We start from the raw sequence: 23,774 nt of genomic DNA on the forward strand, positions 1-23,774 counted from the left end.
GGCACGTGGGGCTGCGGGGAAGGTCTCAGCTGTGCAGCATTGGTGACTTACGAGGACAGTCTCAGTAGAGCAGAAAATTATTTAGAAGAAGCTTTTCCCTCCCTAGGTAAGGAAGGAAGACAGCAGCACATTTTTAGACATAGCAGGAGAAGCTAGCAAAGAGGCAGACAGAATGAGAGTGAGGAGGAATGCGTGCCAGAGCACGTTAGCCCCGGAGGACGCCTTGGAGATCCACTAGTCCAGCCTTTTCATTTCATACGAAAGAAAACCGAGAAATGACCTGCCCCAAATCACACAAGTTAGAGCAAAGCTGGGACTTCCACCCAGGTCTCCTGACATTTGTTTAAATGCTCCTTCCACACTGCTTTCTACACACTTTCCTTCCTCCAATTGCTTCCTAACTGATGGAACCAAGTCCAGGGATTGAGGGATGAGATCCAGAGCATAGCTAGTGTGGTTTCTTTGAAAAACAAAGGAAGGATGCCTCTTCTGAGATACAGTGAGGAGGAAGGAAGGAGGGGTAAAGATACAGAGAAAGTTTGTGGAGGGGAGGAATGGATGAGGGGGTCAGAGTTCATCTGCTTAGAGAGCTGTTTGGAAAGATTTGGTATAGCTACAGTTGCCAGGCAACAGCACTGGTCACGATGACATTACATGCATGCATATTTTTGGAGTTAGTTCTTTTTTGCCATTTTATCAGTAATTGTCTTTAACTTGGGAAATTCTTTCTGTATACTCCCATAGCAGTTTTCTTCTAATATAGTACTTATTACTCTATTGTTGTTTCTCCATTTGCTCTAATGCATTGTAGGCCCATGAGGACAGGGAAAGTGATCTTAACGTTTTTATCTTTATCACCTGTCGTAATGAACGGTCCATAATCAGCACCTAATAAATATTTGTTGAAATAAATTGATAAATGAAAAGTGGTAGGAGAATTGAAGGCTGAAGTGTTTAGGGGACGAGAGAAAGCAGCATTGAAATGTCTGTGTGTAGACTGAGAGGAAACCAGAGGGGGCCTTAAATGGGGAAGGTAAATTGAGGAGAATTGATTAGCTAAAAACCTAAATAAGGATGGAGAGTAGATTGGTTACTAGGATGTAATAAACATGTGAGCAGCTAACAGTGAACACAGAGAAGGGCAGAGAGAACTCTAGAGCAGTTCTTGGTTACGGTGAGGTGGTAGCTTTGCAGGTGTCCAAAGCAGAGTGGAAATGAAAGTCATCAGAAGTGCGAAGGCAGACGAACTGTGTAGATGGGATGATACTTGGGTCATCGAGATGAGTGTGAAAATTGCCAAGGATGGGGGTAGAAGATGAGGTAGGAAAAGTAGGAGTCACCCAGGAACAGATTGGCAGAGACTGGAAGGTGGCTTGGCCAAGGGAGGTAGGCTTCAGAAAACCCACGGAAAGCTAACAGAGGTGGGACTGAGGGACGTGGACTTGGCTGATCCTGACAGCTGTGGGCTGTTAGTGATGGGAAATCCTGCACTGAGACTGGAAGCAGGTTCTCCCACTTCCGATATACTGAAGAGAAGACTGAGATACAGAAAAGAAAAAGAACTTGCCCAGGTGTCTTGGTCATTCAGGTTGCTGTAAGAAAATGTCACAGTCTGGGTAGCTTACAAATCACAGAAATGTCTCATAGTTCTGGACACCAGGAAGTCCAAGATTGAGGCAGATTTGGTATCTGGTGAGGTCCTGGTTCAGAGATGGCTTTTAGCTGTATGCTCACATGATGGGAAGCTCGAGGGAGCTTTCTGGGTCTCTTTTATGAAGATACTAATTCCATTCCCTCTAGACCTAATCATCTCCAAAAGGTCTCACCTCCAAATACACTCAGATTGGGTGTCAGGATTGAACGTAGGAATTTTGGAGGGACACAAGCACTCAGTCTACAGCATCAGTCACCGTAGTGTAAGGGAGCAGTGAGGCTTCTGTTTGAGGTCACTAGGGTTCCTTAGTACATGAAGATTTCAATTCAATTGAAGAGATAAAGGGAGGGCAGCTTCAGGATGGTTTGCCACAGTTTTCAGGAGCTCCATGAAGGTATGACAGAGACTCACAGGGGTGGAGGTGGAAATAGGCTGGTTTTCCTAGGACACTCTTGGTTACAGCACTGAAAGGCCCATGTCCCACTCAGTTTCCAGCACACAGGGATGGTGGGTCACCCTGGTGGGGGAAGGGCCTGTGTGTGTGCACATGGTGTTGTTGGAATGAGATTTTAGGAGTAAAGCAGATACTGTGGGAGCTGTGGGCAGGTGGGGATGTCTGTGACAAAGGAGGGGAAATAGGTGGGAGCAGGCCAGAGACCAGTGAGGGACAAGGACAGATCTCTCTCTCTCTCTCTCTCAACCTTGAAAACATAAGAGAGGAAAAAAAGTCAGGGCTGTGATGACTTACTTAAAAAGCAATCCACAATACCATGTGCTCGCAGGGTTGCTTTGCTGGAGGGATTGCAAAATGGTACACTTATGCTGGAAAATACCTTGGCAGTTTCTTATAAAGCTAAGCATATACCATATGATGCAGCAATCCCACTCCTAGGAATTCACCCTAGGGAAATGAAAACACGTGCTCATGCAAAACACTGTACATGAATACAGGAGCTTTATTCGTAATTGCCCCAAACTGGAAACAACCCAAATGTCCTTCAGTAGCTGAGTGGATAACTACAGTGTGGTGTGTTGGTGTGATGGAATACTCCTCCACAATGCAGAGGAGTAAGCTGTTGCTACAGGCAGCAACTCGGATGGGGATCTCACGGGCATTACGCTGAGTGACAAAAAGCCAGTATCAAAAAAAAGCCCGTATCAAAAGATTGCACACTGTGTGATTCCATTTATATGACATTCTGGAAGAAGTAAAACAGGGAACAGGTCAGTGGTTCTCAGGATTTAGGGTTGGGAGCAGGATTTGACTACAAAGGAGCAGTAGAAGGTCACTTTTTTGAGTTCATGCATCTGTTCCGTTATCAAGATTGTGGTGGTAGTTACAGGAGTCTATACATATGTGAAAACTCAGAACTGTACACACACACACACACACACACAATTTAACTGCATGTCAGTAATGAAAATCTATAAAAATGAAATCAAAACAAAAATTGCAGAGCTCTGAGACCAGCTTTTGTTTCTTTTTCAGGTGAAACTGGTGAACATCCGCAATGATGACATCACGGATGGCAACCCCAAGCTGACCCTGGGCCTGATCTGGACCATCATCTTGCACTTCCAGGTAGAGTCTGTGAAGTTTGGGGTCCCTGTTGCTTGGTTTGGACATGGCCTACAAAGAGCTAAAGGTTGCTCAGCATTCCACGGGCACACTGCGCCTTCCTTCTCCATATGTGGCAGTGAGTGAGGGTGAGAGGGGGAGTTGGAAAGGAAGATTAGGATTGGCCTAGAGACAGAGCTGTTGCAGTGCAAACGCAGAACTTCCTCATCATTTGCGTGATGAAATGGGATTTTTCACCTGTTTGTGCTTTGGCTCTGTCATTGGCAGTCTGGTTATTAAAAGTCTGCTCAGCAGAGTCAAACTGGTTTTAGGAACTCGGGATGTGAGGGGTGGGGAGAGATGTTGGATTTGATGCTCCAGAAGGGTGGAGTTGTAGATTTTTCATCTCTAATGATCGTGAACAAGCTCGGTTAATTGTAGCACTGTCTTAGTCAGTTCAGCCTGCTGTAATGAAACACCATAGGCTGGGCGGCTCCAACAACAAACATTCATTTCTCACAATTCTGGAGGCTGGAAGTCTGAGATCCGGGTGCCAGCCTGGTTGGCTCCTTGGGAAGGGCCCTCTTCCTGGTTATGTCCTCACATGACCTTTCCTTGGGGCACGTGCGCAGAGAAAGACTTCTCATGTCCCTTCATCTTTTTATGAGGGCATTAATCCCATTGTGGGGGCTCTACTCTCATGACCCCATGTAAACCTCATTACCTCCCAAAGGCCCCACCTCTAGATACCATCGTATCAGGGTTAGGGCTTAAATATATGAATTTCGAGGGGACACAAACATTGAGTCCATAGCAAGCACCTTGGTAGCTGGGTTTCTATATGTGCTTGTAAGCACAACCTTGTAGCATTCATCACCCCCTACCCCCTAGGAAGGCAAATCCTTTTTTAAAAAAATTAATTAGTTTATTTATTTATCATTGAGTCTTCGTTGCTACAAGTGGGCTTTCTCTAGTTGGGGAGAGTGGGGACTACTCCTCCTTGCAGTGTGCAGGCTTCTCAGTGCAGTGTTTTCTCTTGTTGCAGAGCATGGGCTCTACGCACATGGGCTTCACTAGTTGTGGTACGCAGACTCAGTAGTTGTGGCTTGTGGGCTCTAGAGCACAGGCTCAGTAGTTGTGGCGCACGGTCTTAGTTGCTCCACAGCACGTGAGATCTTCCCAGACCAGGGATTGAACCTGTGTCCCCTGCATTGGCAGGCAGATTCTTAACCACTGTGCCACCAGGGAAGTCCCAGCAAATCCTTTTTTCTTTTTTTTAATAAATAAATAAACAAACAAATTTATTTATTTAAATGGCTGTATTGGGTCTTCATTGCTGCATGCAGGCTTTCTCTAGTTGTGGCGAGCAGGGGCTACTCTTCATTCTGGTGCGTGGGCTTCTCATTGCGGTGGCTTCTCTTGTTGTAGAGCACAGGCTCTAGGTGTGCAGGCTTCAGTAGTTGTGGTGCATGGGCTCAGTTGTTGTGGCTCACAGGCTCTAGAGTGCAGGATTAGTAGTTGTTGCGCACGGGCTTAGTTGCTCTGTGGCATGTGGAATCTTCCCGGCCCAGGGATCGAACCCGTATCCCCTGCTTTGGCAGGCATATTCTTAACCACTGCGCCACCTAGGAAGCCCCAAGGGCAAATCTTTTTTAAGTCTGGATTGCTGTAGGAAAATCACAGCCCTATTTTTATAAACAGACTATCTTGAATCACATTAGCTCAACTAAACAAAACTATTTCTCAGACAGCTCTCCTATACCCAACTGCTGTAAGCAAGGCTGATGGATTACAGGGAGCACGTCTTGAGCAGGTGGGAAAAGAAGGCTAATATAAATATCTTGAGGCACTGATTCCCTGAGCTGCGGCTGCTGTGGTGGCCCAGTTGGGGAGTCAGCGCCACCTGTTGGGTGAAGGCAGAACAGCAGGTGTCCCGGAGTTCCTGAGAATCTGAGAAATTCTCAGAGTGCAGGGTTTATTTCTTGGGGCTCTGGTTTGGAGTCATTGCTGGCAGTCTGCAGCATAAGTAGGCTTAGGAAAGTGTGGAGGTAACGTGTGTTTTTGTGGAACCACAAGGTGTCCTCAGGCATGCTTCAGATATAGGGAGAACCAGGAACATGAACTTGGCAAGTGTGCCTTGGCAGGTTGGGAACAAGAACTTAGCTGAGCTTTCATACAGTTATCCTCTTGGCACCCTTATGAATAGAGATTTTTTAGAGAAACTTTTTTGGTTGTTTGTATTTCGCCAAAAACCTGCCCTCACTTTGAGAGACCGATGTTATTCTTGTAGGTGTGAGGTAAGAGGAATCCGTCCACTGTGTCTCTGTTTCTCCTGACTGCAACTAAATCTCGCAACAAAAGGGAAGTTCAGGGGCCAAGGAATGAAAATCAAACTGGCTAATTAAAATTTTGATGGGACAGAGGAGATGGGGGTAATGTTCCTTAACTGAACACTCCATCAGGAAAATGTTCTCTCTTTAAAAATTTGTTATGAAAAATTTCAAAAGTATAGAAAAGCAGAGAAAATAGTATAGAACCACCATGTACCTATCATCTAGCTAAACAGTTACCAACTCATGGCCAGTTATCCTGATCCACTCCTCAAACCTCTAGTAGGTTATTTTGAAAGGAGTCCCAGACATCATATAGTTTCATCTGTAAGTGTTTCAGTGTGTATCTCTGAAAGACTCTCCATTTAAGCAAACCACAGTATTATAACACTGTAAAAATCAGTAATTTCTTAAAATCATTGAATATCTGAGCATTGTTGAGATTTCCCCAATTATCTAATTTAAAAAATGGCTTGTTTGAATCAGAATTCAAATAAAGTCCACACATGCATTAAATTTCCCCTCTCCTCTTTTTTTCCCTCTTGGTTTGTTGAAGAAATAAGGTCTTTGGTCCTATGCAGTTTATGTAAAGATGCTGGTGGCATCTCTGGGATGTTTTCTAACAGCATCCTCTATCCCTCTCTTGTATTGCCTGTAAACTGGTGCTTTAGACCTGAGGCTGGATCATATTGAGGTTCCCTCTTTTGAGGGGGGCGGGCAAGGATGGTGATGCTGAGTTGTATACTTTTATTGCTGCATATCAGAAGGCATGTAATGCCTATTGTCTGTCTTTTCATGACGTTAAGCTTGATTAGTGGGGTCAGGTGTTATCAGCCTTATCTACCCGTTGTAGATCCATTCACTGTCAGCTCTTCACCTAAAAGTTTAGCAGCTGCTGTTTGTCATTGCTAGCTCCATTATTTCATTAGAAGTTCCAAAATGTTGACTTGAAATTCTGTAATTCTTTTGTAAAGTAGAATTTTATTTCATCCTTTACCCTGAGACAGAGCTCCTATAGGAAAGGCAAGATAAAAAGATCAATGCTTCTGTCTTTCCTTCTGTTTTACCAGTTTTCAGAATAATTAGTTGAATCTCTAAGATTCCCCAAAGATGAATGAAAATTTCTTTGTTGATATTTATTTTCCCTTACTATCACTGTGACTCGTGAGTTTTTAACAGACTAAAATGTGTTCTAATCAAATACAGCTATCATTCTTCTTAATACTCAGCTCCATCTTTGGCCAATGAGTTTTATCAAGTTGACTCTGAGTCCTTTGTCATGATTCCCAGTCTTTTTTTTTTAAATACATTTATTTATTTATTTATTTATTTATTTATTTATTTATTTATTTATTTATTAGCTGTTGGGTCTTCACTGCTGCGTGAGGGCTTTTCTCTAGTTGTGATGGGTGGGGGCTACTCTTCATTGTGGTATGTGGGCTTCTCATTGCAGTGGCTTTTCTTGTTGTGGAGCATAGGCTCTAGGCGCATGGGCTCAGTAGTTGTGGCTCATGGGCTTAGTTGTGCAGCACGGGCTCTGGGCGTGCGGGCTTCAGTAGTTGCAGCATACAGGCTCAGTATTTGTGGCTCGCAGGCTCTAGAGCTCAGGCTCAGTAGTTGTGGCACATGGGCTTAGTTGCTCCATGGCATGTGGGATCTTGCCAGACCAGGGATCAAACCCATGTCCTCTGCGTTGGCAGACAGATTCTTAACTGCTGCGCCACCAGGGGAGTCCCAGACAGTGTTGTTATTAACAACAGGATTACTGAAAAGTTTGTGATTTCTCTGCAGTTCTTTTTGTCCTTAGTGTATATCTTCTAAGAATGTACAAATAATATTATTTTAAAAGTCATTTGAAATAACTTCTCTCTGTGTTGTCATTAATTCAATACACAATTAGGTTCATTTGTTTTTATATTCCTTTAGTTTTTAGGGATTGCATTTTTCCCTTTCAGTTTTATTTTATAGACTATATACATTGTTCCAAAGGGAAATTTTAAAAAGTGAACACAAGGTTTATTCAGTGAAGTCTAGGTTTCACCTCTGCCCCCTCCATCCTGTTTCTTCCCTTTCTATATAGTTAGCTAATTGTTTTAAAACACCTTTTGGTTATCATTCTATTGTTTATTTTAAGAAAATACGTTCTTTTTTAAAAACAACTTCATTGAGGTATAATTTATGTACCATAAAATTGACCCATTTTCACTGTATAATTCAGTGATTTTTATGAGTTGTATAACCATCACCAGAATCCAATTTTAGAACATTTTCATCATCCCATGAAGGTTCTTCATGCCCATTTATAGTTATTCTCCATTTCCATCCCCAGCCTCAGGCAACCACTAATCTATTTTTTGTTTCCATAAATTTGTCTATTCTGGACATTTCATTTAAGTGGAATCATATAATATGGCTCTTTTGTGTCTCTTTCACTTAGCATAATATTCTTGAGCTTCATCTATGTCGTAGCATGTGTCAGTACTCAGTTTCTTCATTGCTGAAGAGTATTCTGTTGTATGGGTATACCATATATTTTGTTTATCTGTTCAGCAGTTGTTGGACATTTGGGTTGTTTTCATTTTTGGCTATTATAAATAATGTTGATATGAATATTTGTGTGGATGTATGTTTTCATTTCTCTTGGATATATACCTATGGGTAGAATTGCTGGGTTATAGGGTAGGTTTATATATAACTTTTTAAGAAACTGTCAAACTGTCTTCCAAAGTGTCTGAACCATTTTACATTCCCACTAGCACCATTTGAGGGCTCCTGTTTCTCCATATCCTTGTTATTGTCTGTCTTTTAGATTGAAATGGTATCTCCTTGTGGTTTTAGTTCGCAGGAGAATGTATTCTTTAAATGAATTCCACAAACATTTACTGAGGTCCACCTGTGAGCAAAGTCTTAGGTAGCGTCTGTGGGAGATACAAAATTGAACTAGACATAGACTCAATCCAGTTCGACTGTGTAATTCGGGGGAGTGAGAAGAGGCATATTGTACTTAATAATTAGCAGCAGTTATTGGTAGCAACCTGTTATAATTATTAATGGACCTTGGAACTTCAAGGAGTTTTGACCTAGCCCACTGTTCTCTGTCCTGTTCCCAGTTTTACTGAAAGGTGTAAACAGATTTGGCCTAGTCTGTCTTCTGATACATACTGGCTACCTGCTTTTTTCTGTTTGCTATTGCAGCATAGCCGAGTGACTATTCCCTCTTCTTGTAGAGGGCAGTTCTGCTGCCAAAGTATTTTCCCAGATGCAACCAACTACTAATTATTTCTCTTTGCTGTTCTTGAAGGTTTGGTGTTTGCCTATTAATTAGCCAAGTGTTTGGGAGTGTGGGGAAAGGTTCTGTGCTTACAAAGCTTTTGGTTTGCTGATAAAGGATTATGTAGAACCTCCATCCTCCTTGTCTTGCTTTAGATAGGGTGTGTTGTGTCTCTTGCTAGTTATCTATCTTTGTGGTTTTCTAGTCTTTTATTACTGAGTTAACTGTTCTGTATTAGCTGTTCTCACCGAGAGCACAAGCTATATAAGGCCAAATAGAAATGCAGAGAAGAACTATCAAATATTAGGGGATCCGTAAAATAGTCATTATAGCCAATCTCTGTTATTGGTGCTAATGAAATAGAATAATGATGTAAATATAGATACAGGCAGTGGTTGTCATCTCAAGGGAGGATTCAGTTGAAGGAGAGGCTGGTTCCAGATTCAAAATTTGCTACTACCGATGCGACTGGTAACTTTATAAAGAGATTTATGGTTTCCAGTACATTTTAACACATTCTAAAAAGATATGTGCTAAACGGCAACTAAATGGTAGGGTTTTAAAAAATTTTTTGATTTGAGTGTTTTTTTTTTTTTTTTAAGCAAATATATTTATTTACTGGCTGCGTTGGCTCTTTGTTGCTGCGTGGGCTTTGTCTAGTTGTGGAGAACAGGAGCTACTCTTTGTTGTGGTGTGCAGGCTTCTCATTGCGGTGACTTCTCTTGTTGCAGAGCACGGTCTCTAGGTGCGTGGGCTTCAGTAGTTGTGGCACATGGGCTCGATAGTTATGGCTCGCAGGCTTTAGAGGGCAGGCTCAGTAGTTATGGCTTGAGGGCTTGGTAGCTCCGTGGCATGTGGGAATCTTCCCGGACCAGGGGTTGAACCCATGTCCCCTACATTGGCAGGCAGATTCTTAACCACTGCATCACCAGGGAAGCCCCTTGATTTGAGTTTTTAATATGAAAATTTTAATTACCCAGAGAAGTACAGAAAAGTATGTAACAGATCTTCATGTGCGTAGTCACCTTCAAAATTAAAGATGTTAATATTTTATATTTGCTTCCAGTTTTTTCCTTTCTCTTTAAAAAAAAAACATTTCAGACACGGCCAGCTTTCTTGTTCTCTCTGCTCCCTCACCCCCCAGGTAAATACTGTCCTGAAGTTCATGTATATTATTCTTGTATATGCTTTTATACAGATTCATTAACAATATGTGCTGTTGTTTTTATATTGGACACAAATAGTATCTTCTATTATATCCTATTTTTTTTAAACTGTTTTTGAGGTATATCTGTGTTGGTAAAGGTATATCTGTGTCTATAATGTGAATGGAGTCCCACGCAGCTGTACAATACAGCTATGTTATTTGCAGTATATTATTTAATTGTATGAAGAAGATATTCATTGCTGCAGTGAACATCTGTTCTTATGCATTTAGGAAAGTGGGTTTTTTGGATAGATACCTGGACTGAAATTGGTGGGCTGTATGCTTTCTCTTTGTCTCTCTCACTCTCTTTTTTTTTTTTTGGTATACTTTTCGTTTTGCCAGTCACTCTCAGAAGCCTAGTATGACTTACAGGGTTTTGTGACACCTACTGCTGTCTAATGTGTTTATTTGTTTCACTCAGTAAATCCTCATTAAATTAGTGGATATTGTATGAAATTGACCTCAAAGCTGTGGGGTAGGTAGACTGGATAAATAGACTGTGATGTCTGTTTTCCTGTGTCCATTGTTCAGATGAGCAAACGGAAACACACAGACCAACTGACTGTTTTAGGTTACACATCCAGATACTAGTAATAGGATTTCTTATCTCTTGGTTTTGTCCAGGCCTGTTTTAAGGTACATGTTAGGATTTATGATTTTTCTAGAAGATAATTTCTTTAAAAATCAGAGTCTGACAAAATTAACTTTCCAACTTTCAAATGTTTATTAAATACTAGTGTATGTATAGCACTCTGAAATTTAAAAAGCCTGGGAGTGCAGGTCGAGTGGTCTTAGCTGGGTTGACTTGAGGTTTACATTTGTGTGTACTTCATGGCACTTAGTGCTTGGCACGTAGATGAGGCATCATTCATGTTTGTGGAATGAATGAATGAGCTCTTTCGCTCTGGACTCTTCACGCCCGCTGTCTCTCTGGGAGAGAAAGGAAACAGGTAACTAGGTAAAGCGGAAGGAGAAGACTTGAAAAATGGGTGGGCACTAGAAATCTGCTTTCCCAGAGGGCAGCTGGCCGTGTTTCGAGAGCTCGGGCTAGATGAGAAGACAGTCCAGGGGAGAGTCCTCGTGATCAGAGTTAACTTACTCAGTAGAATAGGGAGAGCAGAGTCTTCATGGAGAAAAACAAGCACCTAAACTTCGGACCTTGGAACATAGCTACTTTCCTTAGAGCCTAGTGAAGCAAAAGTGTATCAGGACCCTGCTCTTGGTGGGGTGCCCCATATTTCTTAGCTTCCGTAGTAAATGGGGAGAAAAGGAATTTACTGTAGACCAGGCACAGAGCCAAGCACTTTATAGACATCATCCCATGAACCCTCTCTGCAACCCCATTAAGTAGGTGGTAGTATGCACATTTTACAGGTAAGGAAACTGAATCACGTAACAAGTTAGTTACTTAGCTAATAAGTTAACAGAATTGGGAATCTGAACCTAGATCTGCCTTGCTGAATTCTGCTCCTTTCCTAGACCAATTTTCCTCTGGAACAGAAGGAAATGAAAGCCTGATTTGCCCAACATATGCAGAAGTTTAAGAAAGAAAAGCCTCCTAGAAGTAATTTGCTCAGCTCTGTCAAGGCCCCTCTGTCAGAGAAACCTGAAGCAGCAGTCACATCCGGAGGCCAGCTCTTGCTGCCTGAGTTGATCCTTTTCAGGAATTCGGTCTGTTTGTATTTCATGAACAAATTTCAAGCTTGGGCCTTGGGGTGTACATGTGAGAAGTTCTGTAGTTCCAGCGCTCTTCATTGCAGTAGTGAAGGCGTGGTGCCTGCCTGGAGAATTATATTGTAATGTCAGATTTTTTGCTGCTTAAGTGATTTCCTGGAGTCTGAGTTTCTCTCCCAGGCTAACTCCTTCTCTTGTTTCTTGCTGTGGTTTACAGTGGCCATCAGATGGTGCTGCAGCTTCGCAGTCAGCCTTGGAAAAGGCTTAGGGGAGAAAGAACACCTCCTGCAGTTGAGAGGCAGACGGGGCATCAGGAGGGTCTCAGAAGCCCTGTGTGGGAGCTGTTGTTTTAGGGCTTCTTATTGCTTTCCTTTTGTGGCGGGCATTTTTCAGGCCTCCAGGACAGGTGGGTAGGCTTACGTAGAGCCAGGCCAGCTATTTCTCTCTGCAGTGTGGTCTGGATCCTTTAGGCATAGAGTAAATAGTTTCAACCAGGAGGAAACACATATAATCTGTGTCCTTCCGCTCTCTTCGGAGCCCTTTGGATTGTGCTGTTATCTCATCTGTCACACACTATGCTAAAAAAACACCGGGGTGGGCAAATCCCACTGGTACAACACGGTGGTTTTTGAATCCAACTTTTTAGACTTTTAATTCCGACTACCTGCCCTGCTGCAGTTTGAATAAAAACCATCTGGGCCTCATTTTAGCGACTTCCTCTCTAACTCCCAAATAGCAAGAGTTATCTTTTTGTTTGAGCCCTTGATCCACATGAGTCTAGTTGCCAGTTCAAAACAGTGGAGTATCTACCCATTTTACTTAACTGCGTACATCCCTGCTGCAGGTAGAAGGCAGTGTAACTAGGGCTTGAAGTTCAAAGTCTTAAACAGGGGTTCATGTTCTGGCTTTGCCACTTTGTGTAGCCTTGAACAAATGAATCCACTTTCTTGAACCTCAGTTTCTTTACGTGTAAAGTGTAAAATAATAGTTTTTACTTCTTTTGGTTACTGTGGGAATCGAATGAGATAATCCGTAGCTTAGCACAGGGCGCGGCACATGACAAACGCTAAAAAAGTGTCAGCTGTCAGCAGCAGCAGTAACTACTGTTGAACGTTCGTGTCAAGTATTGTTCAGCAGAAATGCTGCTTCTCTGTTGTATTTGGAAGTGGTATCCTTTTTACCAAGCATCCATGTACTGTACTCAAAGCCTATTTCCAGGTTTTTCCTCTGTGTGTCATTGGCCAGCAGAATTAACAGACATCTCTCTCTGTCTCTCTATCTAGACGTCTCTCTGTCTGCCTCCCTCAGAAAAGGAGGGAAATAAATGCTACAGGAGGCCAGATCTTTAAAGCCTGTGTTTGTTTATTTTTAAAAATTTTTTTTATTTTTGGTAACTGTGAGGATTAGCCTCTGATCTCTCTTCAGGTTATAATTTTATTGTTTCTGACCTGAAAAAAATTGAGAACATGTTCATCCTGCTTAGATATTTTCTTTTGGACACCTTGGCACAGCAGTTGAAATCTGTTTCCCTTCACAGTTTGGGGGCCGTAGTCGCCAGCCCTGATTCTCCTTGGCCCTTCCCTCCCTGGTTGGTACTAGCCGCTGGTTTGCTTTTCCTCTCTTTCTCCCCTCCTTCCTTCACGTTACCTTTTCCCAGGGCCTCTCTTCTCTCCCCTCCCTTTTCCATTTACTCCCACGTTCCCTCCCTCCTTCCTGCCCTCCCTGATTCCTCCCCTCCCCTGGTTTCTAGCTCTTTTTGCTTTCTGTTTGTGTTTCTGAGGGCAGTGCTCCAATTACCTCATATTTGGAGAGAGGAAGCCGTAGCCAATCCGCTTTCTGTCTGCTTTTAGGTCAAGTGATTTCTGAACTGCAGTGAGATGCTTTGAATTTGTCTCGTTGCAGCTCTGAGCCTGTAAGATGGCTGTCTGAATCGGCAGCGGCTGGAAGAGACAGAGAGAGGCGGGGAGGGAGGGAGGAAGAATTGGAGGGATTGCCGGCGTAGTACATGTTTTTAAATGTGCATCTAATCCGATGAAGCCAAGGTTGGGATTTCTCTGGGACCCCAGGACTGGCTTAGCTGCGTTCTTGCTGAGATTAGGAGAGGAAAGCAATGGGAAATTCGCTGGGCTGCGTTAAGGAGCCGAAAGATTCAATAGCTGCTCCTGAGAAGGCTCCCATATCTCCTAAGAAAAGGGTTCGGTTCAAAAGGAAGTGGAGGGGGAAGAAAACCCCTGCTACAGAAGTCCCTCATGAGGAAGAACCCTTGCAAGGAACTGGAGTCATCGAAGAGACGGAAACCCTGACGAAGTTAACAGTGAGTCTCCAAAAGGAGGAAGGAGTGGGAGGGGTAGAGCCACCCACCTCAGACGTTTTACTGCCTGGGGACTCGGCCCCCAACTCAAGGGTGGGAGATCAGGGGATGATCGTGCAGGTGAGGGAGAGAGTCCAGGGGGAGATCCAGACTGCTCAGCTTTTGTTAGAGAATGAGTCATCAGTTGCCGGAGGGGTCTGGGATTCCCCGGAAGAGGGGATGACTGTCATCGCTCACCTGCTCGATAACCCAGCAGAAAGGAACTGTGAAAAGTCAGTGAGCCAACTGGTGGAATTTCCAAGGACAGCATCCTGCAGCAGCAGAGCTGTGCTGCTGCCTTTGCACGGAGGGACTGCAGTGGAGAAACGAGCTACTCAGCCTGGATTTGGGAGCAGCACTTTCCCTAGGACAGACTACCCCACCGACACAGGAAATCAAGAGCATCCTTCCAAGGGCTGGAGTGTGGGGGGAGGAACCAAGGGTATTTTAAGTGCCCCTCAGACAAGTTCCTGGATTGTGGAACGTTCTCCTTCATCACTGCCAGACCAGTCGAGAGGCCAGAGCTGCACAGAGCCTGCCCGTGTGGGCCGCGTGCCCCACCAGGTTCCCAGACTGCCTGCTTCTCACAGCGACTTATCCCTCAGCGGCCTGACTGTGAGCATCCTGCCCTCCTCCTCTGGCTATGGCAGCGACGGGCTGCACTTACAGGGGATGCAGCCTAAAGATACAGAGCCTGAAAAGAGTTCCGCATCCTTCTCGGAAGAGGATGGCACCCTTTCTTTGGAGGCAAGCCACACCCCCTTATGGGGTCTGGAGGAGGTAGGTGGGCATGTTCAAGGGATAGTCAAACAGCGATTTGCATTACTGGCCTCAAACTTATGAAAGTGGAGCTTCGTGAGCAGTGAGGAGCTTGGTGCTGCTTCTCAAACTTTGCCTGTTAGTCAGGTACTAGGAATTAGTGACTGCTGCGCTTGGTGAGCAGAGTCTATTTCAGGTCTGCCCCTTGTTGTCTCTGGGGAATCCCTGACTCTGGGTAACCATGCTGCATAATTGCTCGAGCTATCTGGTGGGGTTATCTCTCAAGGTGCAGTGCTAGGTAATACTTAACTCTCAGCAGGTCTGCTTATCAGCTTCCCTGCTGTAAGAAGTTGTGCTGTGGCACAGAGGTGACGGGGAGGCCTAGCTGACTCGCTGAAGTGAGTGTGGAAGGGGTGAAGGGTGAGGCACTGTCTTTGGTGTGATTGCTCTTCTTACCCGGGGAATGATGTTCTCACTGGAGCTGATGTAATCCCTCTCCTGTGGGGAAACTGCTAATGACAACACCCATTCAGTATGTGTAGAGGTGGAGAGGCTAGTCCTCCTCTGGTTCCTAATTCCAGCATTAGAGGAGAGGGGCATGGATTTATCTGGAGATTAGTCCAGAGCTGGGAGGAGTGGGTAGAGGGAATTAGGGCAGTTTGAAGGTTCAAGGCTAGAAAAAGTTTGTTTTCTGATTGGGTTTGTTTATGGCTCTAACATGTTTTTGCTTGTGAGAGATATATTCAGACATAAGTGGAGGTGGTGGTAGTAGTGTTAGGTGGTGGGTGCTGTGAGTGTTTTTAGGGGTCAAAGAGCAAGTGAGAATTCAAGCGCTCTGAGCACGGAGAGGGGAGGAGATTCAGCAAGGCCCCGGGTGGCGCAGGGTCTGGCCTGGCACAGAGGGGTGTGATTGTGTAGGTGACAAGTTATAATTCATCAGTGACAGAAGAACTTTTGTTGGCATGTCAGTCTGTGCAGCAGAAGAAATAAAAACTTAGGGTACCAGAGCGGCAAGATGGGGAAGATGGAGTAGGGCATTTTCCTTGCTAGGTTGTGGGCAGCTGCCCTGATGTCTGCAGAGCAGTGTGGCCCACATACTTGTGCCCTGCTGATCACCAACAGCATGAGGCTGAGGAGAGATGTAAATTTTAAGCTGATCTGTGCTTAAAATGACTTTTTGGGTGATTAATTTCCTCCATGGATAGGCCCATTTCAGTGCTCTTTGTTATTATAGAGTTTGGAGACTCCAAACAGTTAGAGGAAAAGATGGCCATTGAAAAATATTTATTATGTGGTTGGCCAGGAGGCCTCCTTGGGCTTTTTCCATATAAAAGTGTAAAAGTGTGTGTGTGTGTGTGTGTGTGTGTGTGTGTGTGTGTGTGTGTGTATGAAGGTGGGAAGAGAGGCAGTGAGGCTGCTGGGGGTGGGGTGTATTTGAGTTTCATCAGATAAGAGGGAATGTCAAAGTCAGCTTTTATCTTTGTGCAGAATGGATGTAGAATAATTGTGGCAGAACCAGTTGCTGAACTGACTGCTCTTTTGATATCCCTGGCATGAAAGTTGAAGTTGTGGAGGCATTGCAATGATTTAGGATACATGGTCATAAGTCGGTGTGAGATTGTCAGAAAGTTTGGAGTATAAAATGTGATGGGACTCCTAGTGGAATTCAGTTCTAGATAATGGCCCGTAGGTGACTGTGGTGCTGTTGGTGTGGGATCTCCACACTGGAGCGGGAAGGTTCTAGATGACTCTGTGAGGAGTCTCCAAGAAAAGATTGGTGGGAGTAGACTATGATCTGTAGTTTGACAGGATCAACAGCAGTGGGATGTGTGGTGTGAGAATCATACTGGTGTGTGGCGTTTTCTGGGCAGCCAAGCTTTACCTCCCATCCGGCTACCGCTTGAGAGCAGACACAACCAGACTACTCACTGATGGCCCAGGCAGGAAAAACTAGATGACCCAAAGTCAGCTTAGAAGACTGACACGTCTCTGAGGCTCTGTGTCCATCCGGTGATGCAGGGACCGCAGACTGACCATTCCATATGATAGATAAGAAGTGACTTCTTAAGATAAGTGTGAAGTCCCTTGAGGATGAACGTCCTTAAGGTCACAGGGGGCTTAAACCCTCGTTGGTCTCGGAAGGCATTGTCTTCAGGGACAGCCTCCCTGGCAGGCTGTTCACAAGGCCTGGGAACAGCGGCAGCCTGAGAGGCAGGGCAGCATGTTCTGACACTGCAGGCCTCCTGTGAAATGTGGGTTGAGCCTCTAGGCGAGAGCATCTGACTGGAGTGCGAGAGCCCTGGGAGGACGCCGGCGTCAGGAGAGCAGCCGCTGCTGGTCACACACCAGCTCCTTCCTAAAGTGCGGACAGCAGGCACTTCAACTGAGTTGGTATTTTGTTTGCTTGTTGGTGCTTGTTTTGTTTTGTCTTTAACATGTGAGGGTAGTAACCCTCCTCAGAAACAGCTTGAGCTCCAGAGTGGTGTCTGTCCTTGGCATAACTCAGGCCGCATTGTGTCTCCTGTTGATCGCTCCAGGTCATGGTGATGGGAGAGGGGCCAGGCTGTGGCCGCACAGAAACTTGCCAGTGGGTTTGTTTCTTCTCAGGATAGAAAGAAATGGGAACTGATTCCAATTCTTGCTGAGGGCGGGTTTAGGTAATAGAAGACAAATGGTCTGCTTTTCTGTTCACCTGGCAGACTCGATTCTTCTCTTGGCAGGAAACAGTTAACAAGAGAGCCAGGGGACAAAAATGGTGTTCAGAATGATAAGTAGACTTGGATTTGGAGCTGGATGGGAGCGCGTTAACAGCAATTGTACTTTGATGTCAGACAAAGGCCTTCGCTGGCCCATTCCATCTCTCAGGAGGACTCCCTGCTCCCAGCTGCCATCAATAGCCATAATACCTGGCTTAATGGAACAAGGAAAATTACTGAAAATCCCTTTATTTTCTCTATCTTGGCTCCACTGCCAGTCTCCTGCCCACTGTGAGTGGATTCTGTTGAATGAAGAATTTGGCCGTATACCACTGCCCTTGCCACAAACCCTTAGATTTCGGATGAATAGTCAGATAACACTGGGGCTAGAAATGATGAGAAAGAAATCTGTTGGTATATTATTTCCTGGGCTGAGCCTTTTCAGTTATAAGTATCCCTTTCCCATGTCTCCTCTTTAATTATAGGGAAAGTTGTTTTTACTAATATTGGCTTTATATTACAAGAGGAAAGCAAAATTAACCAGATGATACTATTGGAGGAATGTAGCAGTTAAAGTTACAATTAGAACTTTATTTAAGAAAGATATTTTCTTTTTCAAAAAATTTTACTTAAAAATATTACTAAAGAATCAAAATTACTTTTCAGGTGTAACAACAGTGTTGTGGCTATGTTTTTAAAAAAAAGTCCTTTTAGAGATACATACTGAAGTGTTTTTGGAGGAAATGGTAGTGTGGGATTTGCTTCAGAATGATAGAGGAGGGCTGAAGTGGGTGGAGTGTCGATGGAAGAAGATTAGCTGTGCGTTGATATGGCTGACATTGGGTGATGGCCACATAAGAGTTCATAATACCATTCTGTCTTTTTTTGTATATATTCGGTATTTTCCATTTCAAATGGAAAGTTGTTTTTCTGGGTTTTGATTTGTTTTTTTGCTACTCTTTTCAGTCATTTATTTTGTTTTGGAAAATGTATTTTTTGTCAAATTATGTTATTTATATTAACATGTAATGAGTTTATCTTTAAAAAATGTCATGAGCTTTTTTTTTAAAGATTCCATGTATAAGAAGGATCATACAGTATTTCTTTCTGTCTGACTTATTTCACTTAGCGTAATGCCCTCGAGATCCATCCATATTGTCGCAAATGGCAGGATTTCATTCTTTTTAATGGCTGAATGATATTCCATTGTGTATATGTGTCACAATTCCTTTATCCATCCATCCATTGATGGGTACTTTGGTTGTTTCCATATCTTAGCTATTGTAAATAAAGCTGCATTGAAGGTGCATATATCTTTTCAAGTTACTGTTTTCATTTTCTTTGGTTAAGTACCCAGAAGTGGAATTGCTGGATTGTATACTAGTTCCATTTTGAATTTTTTGAGGAACCTCCATACTGTTTTCCAGAGTGGCTACACCAATTTACATTCCTACCAACAGTACACCAGGGGTTCCCTTTCTCCACATCCTTGCCAATCTGTGTTATTTCTTGTCTTTTTTGATATCAGCCATTCTAATAGGTTTGAGGCAGTATCTCATTGTGGCTTGGATTTACATTCCCCTGATAATTAGTGATGTTGAGCCTCTTTTGACATACCTGTTGGCCGTCTGTATGACTTCTTTGGGAAAATGTCTATTCTGATCTTCTGTCCATTTTTAAATTGGATTGTTTGTGTTTTTGCAGTTGAGTTGTATAAATTCTCATGTATTTGGGATGTTAACTTCGTAGCAGATGTATGATTAGCAAATATTTTCTCCCATTCAGTGGATTGCCTTTTTAGTTTGTTGATGGTTTCCTTTGCTGCATAGAAGCTTTTTAGAATGATGTAGTCCCCCTTGTTTATTTTCACTTTTGCTTTTGGTGTCAGATTAAGTACATAATTGCCAAGATCTGTGTCAAGGAGCTCGTTGCCTATGTTTTCTTCTTTTGGCTGCATTGGATCTTTCATTGCTGCTCATGGGCTTTCTCTAGTTGTGGTGAGAGGGAGCTACTTTTCGTTGAGGTGCATGGACTTCTTAGTGTGGTGGCTTCTCTTGTTGTGGAGCGCGGGCTCTAGGTGCATGGGCTTCAGTAGTTGCAGCACACAGGCTCAGTAGTTGTGGCGCATGGGCTTAGTTGCTCCAAGGCATGTAGGATCTTCCTGGACCAGGGATCGAACCTGTGTCCCTTGCATTGGCAGGCAGATTCTTGACCACTGCTCCACCAGGGAAGTCCCGGGGAGTTTTATGATTTTAGGTCTTATGGTCATCTTTAATCCACTTTGATTTAATTTGGGGGTCTGGTGTAAGATAGTGGTTGAGATTCATTCTTTTGCAAGTGGCTGTCTAGTTTTCCCAGCACCATTTATTGAAGAGACTCTCCTTTCCCCATTGTGTATTTTTGGCTCCTTTTTTGTAAATTAATTGACCACATATGCATGGGTTTATTTCTGGGCTTTCTCTTCTGTTCCATTTATCTATCTGTTTTTATGCCAAATACCATACTGTTCTAATGACTACAGCTTTGTAATGTTGTTGGAAATCAGGGAGCTTGATGCCTTCAGCTTTGTTCTTTTCCCAAGATTGCTGTGGTTAATTAGTTTGTGTGTGTGTGTGTGTGGTTTCCATAGAAATTTTAGGATTATTTGTTCTATTTCTTTGAAAAGTGGAATTTTGATAGGGATTGTATTGAATCCATAGATTGCTTTGAGTGTATGGACATTTTAACAGTATTGATTCTTCCAATCCATGAGCAAAGAATTTCTTTTCATTTATTTGTATCTGAAATTTCTTTCATTAATGTCTCAGTTTTCAATATATAGGTCTTTCACCTCCTTGGTTAAATTTATTCCTAGGTATTTTATTCTTTTTGATGCAGTCGTAAATGGGATTGTTTTCTTTATTTCTCTTTCTGATTGTTTTATATATATATATATATATATATATATATATACATACACACACGCACGTATATATACACATATATATGTGTATATATATTCTGTTTTACTTTCTTTTCCATTATGGCTTATTACAAGATATTGAATATAGTTCCCTGTGCTATACAGTAGAACCTTATTTGTCTATTTTATATATAGTAGTTTGTATGTGCTAATCCCAAACTCCTAATTTATCCCCCCTTCCCCTTTGATAACCGTAAGTTTGTTTTCCATGTCTGTGAATCTGTTTGTTTTGTAAATTCTTTATTTTAAATATGTGCATATATGTAAATAAGTTTCTAAAAGTTTTTGTATTCAAGGGGCCACAAAGCTTCCCTTTCTCCATTTCTCTTTTCCATCTGTCTGTTGTCATTTGGGAAGATTTGGGACTGCTTTATATTTGGAGTCACCTTATTTTAGCCAGATATGGCATGTCTCAGCTGAGTTCTTTCAGAGCAAGCATGTCTGGTTTTTTGTTTCCTGCTTTTCACTTGGCTAACTTCTTCTTAGATCTTTAAACTCAGCGTAGATGTTGTCTTATCTCTGCAAAGTTCCTTGGCACTGCTAGTTTGGGTTACTTGCTTACCTCTGTCACAGCACTGATCTCTCTGATTGGTATATTGTCTCCCCTACTAAATTGCTGAGCTTGAGGCCCGAGGTTGTGCTTTTGTCTTGAGATACCAAGAACTTGAACACAGCTCCTAGAACATAGTTGTTGCTCAAGAAATAACAGCAGAATGAATACATGGTGGTTGACTTTTGTTGTTGTTGTTCTTCTCCCTTATCCTGACATATGGTGTCTGGCATAGTGTGAAGCACAGATGAGATGTTGTTCAGTAAATACTTATTGACTTATTAGGAACATACTCAGTTTCATATGCTTCAGAGAAGAAATTAATCAAGCCGTGGGAAGTGTGCATTGAAAGAGAATTCAGGTAGACGAGCTTAGTCTCTGAGATGGTAATGAGGCTGTCCTCTCTCTCCAAATGGTTCCTCTTAAACATCCAGATGAGGGAGAAAGCTCTCTGACACTGAGGCTGGAATTCTCCATTTGGGAGATTAAGGTAAAAGCTTCTGCATAGCCCAAAGGACAGCACTGTGCAGTCTCATGTGAGTATTACATGAAGAGATGGACAAAAGCCAAGTTTAATTACTGAGATGATTGTGATGATAATCCCATTTTTCTCATCCAGTTCACAATCTAGGAAGGGCCCTAATCCAAACATGGTATTTTTCCTTTCCCTGAGGGATCTAAGCATTTCCCTGTTTCAATATAGCTGTGTGGAAAATCTGAAGTACAGCTGTTCATTGAACCGTTTCCAGTGCAATATACAAAGATACTGGGATTGGCAGACTGGAGATGCCATCAGAGATATTGACTGTGATATTGTGGATATACAATATCAATTAACTAACTGGAATTTCTTTTTTGGGTAAAGACTCAAATATTCACATTTCATTTTGCTTATTCAAATTCTATCCCTTTTCACTTCAACAAATCTATTTCCTGTTACCAGCAATGTTTTGCCTTAATATGTATGTGAAGCACTACAGTGGAAGAACTGGGATATGTCAGTGTGCGTGGCATTTAGCCACTGAAATAAACAGCTAGAAATGTTGTAGAGGAGAACTGGCAGAGAATTGGTGCTAGTGAGGGGCTGTTTACACTGGACTTGCAGGATGATGGCGTGGGCACCATGGTCCATTATTGGGTCCTGGCTTGTCTGATTATATACTATACATTATTTGCTAAGTTTGCTGTCAAAAAAGTAATGTGTCTCAGGATTCTAGGTGGGTCTTACCCCCAAATACACTTATTTATTTTTATTATTAACCAAGTGATTATTAATTAAAATGCATTATGTCCACCATATGACCAGTACAACACTCAGTGCAATGGGTGATAGTATGGAAGGACCCTGACCACTGAGTCTCAGAACTGGAGGTTATTTCTTCCATAGCATCCCAGCTTCTGCTGGGACATATCCTGTGTTGAGGAGCTCTCCTTCAAAGCAGCTGCAGTGATTTTTAGACCGTCTTGATAGTTAAGATGTGGTATCAGCACCTCAGGAAACCTCATCTTGGGGAGACATTAAATAATAAAAATATATTAAATAACAGCCAATAATGCAAGATAACATTTAATTGATGATACAGACTGTCAGTGCTGTGGGAGATAGACAAGCAGTAACTGAAGGAAGACCACCATTTATACACGGAAAAGAGAAGGGAACTTTGTTGAGCTTAGCCCTGTGTTTTGGCTAGGTACTTCACTGTATAATTTCATTGATTATCACAGCAATCTTGAAAAGGTAATAGGAGTGATTCCCACTTTACAGATGTTATAACTGAGGTCCAGCTTATAGTTGGTGAAATTGAGATTCAAACCTAGGCCTGTGTGAAATCAAAGGCATGCACTTTTCCCCTCTCTGACTGCCATCTCTCTAAAGTAGGTCCTGTGCTAGATTTTGAAGGTTTCTTAAAATAACTTTTTTTATAAATATGAAAATATACATAACGTAGAAAATTTAGGAAATATAAAAATTATCTATAATGCTACCACTTGGAGATAACTGATCACTGGTTTGGCATATATATGCATACGTATATTCATCTATCACAGATGTTATGCTTACATATGACTAGTACTTATCCATATGTTGTATATTTTTAATGCAAAATCAATATTACTATATATTGTTTGTATTCTTTTTTTTTTTTTTTTTTGGCTGCATTGGGTCTTTGTTGCTGTGCGTGGACTTCCTCTAGTTGGTGCTAGCTGGGGCTACTCTTCTTTGCAGTGCACAGGCTTCTCACTTCAGTGGCTTCTCTTGTTGCAGAGCACAGGCTCTAGGCGTGCAGGCTTCAGTAGTTGTGGTGCACAGGCTTAGTTGCTCCACAGCATGTGGGATCTTTCCGGATCAGGGCTTGAACCTGTGTCCCCTGCATTGGCAGGCGGATTCTCAACCACTGCGCCACCAGGGAAATCCCTCTTTTTCTCTTTATAAAATATGGTGATCATTTTCCTATCATTAACATTTTCTAAAGCATACCTTTTTTTCCATAAATAGGATTTTTTATTGGTAATAAAATCAAACTTTATATGGTAGAAATATCTATTTTTACACTCGAGGAAGACTTAGCAAAGGCAACCAGTTTGACAACACATTTCCTTACTTTATTTTATTTAATTTATTTGTTTATTTTTCATCGATTATTTCTTTCCTTTTCTTTTCTTCTATTTTTTTTACTAAAGCATACCTTTTTAAGTGCTACAAAGAATTCTACCACGTGTATGTGCTATAATTTGTAGCCAATCAATCCCTCATTAGAGGTT

The 23,774-nt window shown here is 42.5% G+C and overlaps 1 protein-coding gene across 2 annotated transcripts in view; it reads left to right on the forward strand.

Annotated features, from left to right (window-relative positions):
* MACF1 (microtubule actin crosslinking factor 1) overlaps window positions 1-23,774 on the forward strand; it is a 304,215-nt gene that overhangs the window by 115,884 nt on the left and 164,557 nt on the right. For both annotated transcript variants that reach the window (XM_057706161.1, XM_057706146.1), the window contains exon 5: window positions 3,144-3,236. In XM_057706161.1, the coding sequence (XP_057562144.1) occupies window positions 3,144-3,236 (93 nt within the window). The remainder of the gene's footprint in view (window positions 1-3,143; window positions 3,237-23,774) is intronic.

This window comes from Hippopotamus amphibius, chromosome 1, assembly GCF_030028045.1.
Source record: "Hippopotamus amphibius kiboko isolate mHipAmp2 chromosome 1, mHipAmp2.hap2, whole genome shotgun sequence".
In the NCBI taxonomy this organism is placed as follows: domain Eukaryota; kingdom Metazoa; phylum Chordata; class Mammalia; order Artiodactyla; family Hippopotamidae; genus Hippopotamus; species Hippopotamus amphibius.